This window comes from Ochotona curzoniae, unplaced genomic scaffold (genome assembly GCF_017591425.1).
Source record: "Ochotona curzoniae isolate NIBS_2020 unplaced genomic scaffold, NIBS_Ocur_1.0 contig_1, whole genome shotgun sequence".
NCBI lineage: Eukaryota > Metazoa > Chordata > Mammalia > Lagomorpha > Ochotonidae > Ochotona > Ochotona curzoniae.
Window position 1 is genome coordinate 45,977,259 of NW_024464918.1, and position 3,492 is coordinate 45,980,750.

The following is a 3,492-nucleotide window of genomic DNA, read 5'->3' on the forward strand; positions in this document are numbered from 1 at the left end:
GCAACTGCCCTGTGCATGACTGTCACACAGGTGAACACTTTCCAAAGCATTTGTACAAGCAGCACTGGTAAGCATGAGTAAACCCTGGTTCCTTTGATACTGAGATGAAATGAGGGTGTCTCTTGAGCCCCCACATTTAACACTGAGCAGCTCCCAGCCATCGCTGGGGCTCTGCTGGGTTGGAGTCAGTCTGTGGCGTTCACTTTGGAGAAACAGGAAGCAAGACCCATGTGCACTGGGTCAGAACACGAGGCCCGGGAGTGAGACCCAGCACAGTGACAGTGATTCCTCTTGCAGATGTTTCCCCTGTGGTGGCAGAGGGCCAGGCCACAGCTGACAGAGGACCTGGCTTTGCTGATGCCACTTCACACAGCACCCCCACATCAGACTCTTCCCGAGATTAGCTAGGCCACCCACTCTCTAACTGATCAAGGTGCAAAGTAGGGTGGAATGTAGGGTAGCGGTTGCACATGAAAACCACACACTCTCAGAGAGACACCAGTAATTCAGGGGTCCAGTTGAGATCATTGACACTGAACCCCACTGTCTCCTGGGAATCCATCGTGGTAGGGCTTGGGCCACCTCAGGAAGGTTATTCAGCATCCACAAGGATCATTCAGCCTCACAGCAGCCACAGGGGTTTGACCTGTGGTCACCGGTCAGAGCTGCTGGGCAGATGGCAGAACCTTTGCAAGATCACTCAGAGGCTGGACGCTGTCCCTGGGTTTGCAACGCGCCCCAGGCCACCATCTGGCTGCGTAGGGAGCTGAGTGGACTTCTCCCTCCCTGAAGGGTTTCTGTTCTGCTCTGTGACACTTGCACTAATTGCTGACCTGGGCTGCCGGGAGCCAACAGTCCCCAGAGGGCGGGCTGCTTCCTCCCCAGCCCTGCTTTTAGCAGAGACGCCCTGGGTCTGGCTTCACTGTGGGGTGCTGGTTTCCATAGGACCCACAGTTGTGGAGCTGATCATCTGCACATAGCCTAGGGTCTCCATGGACTGGCAGCAGGACACAAAGGGGGACATAGAAAAATCCAAAGTCCTCAAGAGGCCACAGGGACTGACAGACACTTGATGACAAGGTAATGCCACACTCAAGTACGGACAGGGTCAAACTAAAAGAATTAGGCAGAGATTCCAGCCCCCATCAAGACTGCTCACTTTGGAGTATGCCTGAGTGCTTCTGGACACCCTAAAAACGCTACAGGACTTTTGCTATTGGCTAAAATTCACACTGGAGGTTCTTGTGAAAGAATGGTGGCACTGTGCCACAATGTGACAGTTGATACAGTCACACACCCTTCCAGTAGGTTGCTGGGTCACACGGCTGAGGCCACAGATCTGTCCCACATTCACATGGATTGCAACACTGCTGGATTCACTCACTAACACAAGAGGTGAGGAGATGAAATCTAGTTTGTGACATACTTCATGCTGTGTCTTCCAGGCTCTGTCTGTGACACACGTCCCTGCACTATTCCATACTGTTGGTTTCTGCCAGGCTCTACTGGATCCAAGCCAGTGGAACGGGACATGTGGCAAGGAAATGGCTCCTCCACCTCTGACTTCATTCTCCTTGGGCTCTTCTCTGACTCTCAGCACCCCGGCCTCTTCATCACCATTGTCCTCCTGCTGCACGGGATGGCTGTCGTGGGGAACTCGGGCCTAGCTCTGCTCATCTGGGGCAGTGCCCGCCTGCACACGCCCATGTACTTCCTGCTCAGCCAGCTCTCCGTCATGGACCTGACTCTTGTCTCCACCACTATCCCCAAGACGGCCTCGGACTTTTTCTCGGGACACAGAGGCATCTCCCCTATTGGCTGTGCACTGCAACTCTTTTTCTACCTGATGCTAGGTGTGGCCGAGTGTGTCCTGCTGACCCTCATGGCCTTGGACCGCTACTTGGCCATCTGTAAGCCCCTCAGATACTCTCTCATCATGACCCCCCGAGTCTGTATGCAAATGGCCACAGGCTCGTGGGCTGGGGGTGTGCTCGTCTCCCTCGTGCACACGATGCATGTCATGCACTTCTCCCTATGTGGGTCCCGCAGAGTCCAGCACTTCTTCTGTGAGGTCATGGCCCTGTTGAAGCTCTCCTGTGAGGACACCTCCGCCTACGAGAAGATGGTGCTGGTGTCTGGCATTGTTTTCCTTCTCATCCCTTTTGGACTCATCCTGACCTCCTACATCCTCATCCTCTTCACCATCCTCCACATGAATTCCCCTGATGGCAGGAACAAAGCCCTGGCCACCTGCTCCTCCCATCTGGCTGTGGTCAGTCTTTACTTTGGTCCAGCCATGGTCATCTACATGACCCCAGGGACCATCCTGCCCCCAGAGGTGGACCAGCGTCTTTTTGTGTTTGACGTTGTCATCACCCCCATGCTGAACCCTCTCATCTACAGCCTGAGGAACAAGGATGTGCTGTGGGCCCTGAAGAAAGTTCTAGGGAGCAGGCTGATGCTCAAACAGAAAAGATGATGCTGTTTCCGTGGAAACATGCAGATGCTGTACTGCTCTCCCACCACAGCTGCTGCCGCGAGGAGATCCTGGTTTCTAGATTTGCATTTCTACATGTGTTGGGGGAAGGATGGGACCCATTTTAGTTCAGATTTGTAAAGATGTGCACTATGCTGGAAGGAAGGAGGGGACACATGGGGACCCTCTGATATTGCTAGGAAGCTCCTACTGACCAGCACTACCCATATCTACTCAATGGAAAATAAATACCCAGTTTCCATAAACTCCTAAGTCAAACTCCTTGTGCCCAGGACCCTGACATAGGCATTGCAAGAGGATTTACGTGTTCAGGACACTGCTATGAGCACAGACCTGAGATACTGCCTGCCCCTCTGTCCTGTCCTTGAGCCTCGCACAGGCAGATGGGCTCAGGAGTCACCATTTCTGAGCAGTACCCTACAGTGACCCTGGCCAGCCGTGTGTGTCTACACATGATTCTCGTCTCTGAACTCCACTTGGCTTGCTGGCTTCTTCCTCTGACTCCATCACAGCTTCTCTCTATCTCTGACTCGGCATGTTTTGTTATGTCCTGTATGATTCCTCGCTCACACGCCTGACACCAAGGCAGCTTTAACACCTGCCACAGAAGCTGGCCCCCCATCTCTACGCTCCAGCTGGCTGCTGCACGGACACACCAGCTGTGCGCAGCATCTCTGTTTGACAATGGACCTGTCATCCCTTGCTTTTCTCAATTTCACATGCAAACAGCAGGGCTTCTTGGGACCAGCCTAATGTCCCAACTCTCCATTTGCACAGCTTTGAGCAAATGAGTATATCTTTGTGCACACTAGTGCCAACAACATAAAATATACTTGTTTATACACAGAAACTTTAAACATATAAAAATATACTTTGTTTATATATATGCCTAGTATTTGCCTATTTAATTATTTAAATGTTCACATCTGATCAATTTAAAATGTACCCTAAAGTGTGCTCTATTGTGACCTGGAGTGAAAAAGCGTAATATTTGC

At 52.0% G+C, this 3,492-nt stretch overlaps 1 protein-coding gene across 1 annotated transcript; it reads left to right on the plus strand.

Moving 5' to 3' along the window:
- Positions 1–1,252: 1,252 nt before the first annotated feature.
- On the plus strand, positions 1,253–2,479 carry LOC121152638 (olfactory receptor 2M4-like). Its single transcript, XM_040974777.1, has 2 exons — positions 1,253–1,304; positions 1,500–2,479. The coding sequence occupies exons 1-2, from the start codon at positions 1,253–1,255 to the stop codon at positions 2,477–2,479; spliced, it is 1,032 nt and encodes a 343-aa protein (XP_040830711.1).
- Positions 2,480–3,492: the final 1,013 nt, after the last annotated feature.

Coding starts and splice junctions, on each gene's coding strand:
- LOC121152638 (XM_040974777.1), top strand. CDS start 1,253: ATGGTGGCACTGTGCCACAATGTGACAGTTGATACAGTCACACACCCT. Junction 1,305..1,499: donor TACAGTCACACACCCTTCCA/GTAGGTTGCTGG, acceptor GGTTTCTGCCAG/GCTCTACTGGATCCAAGCCA.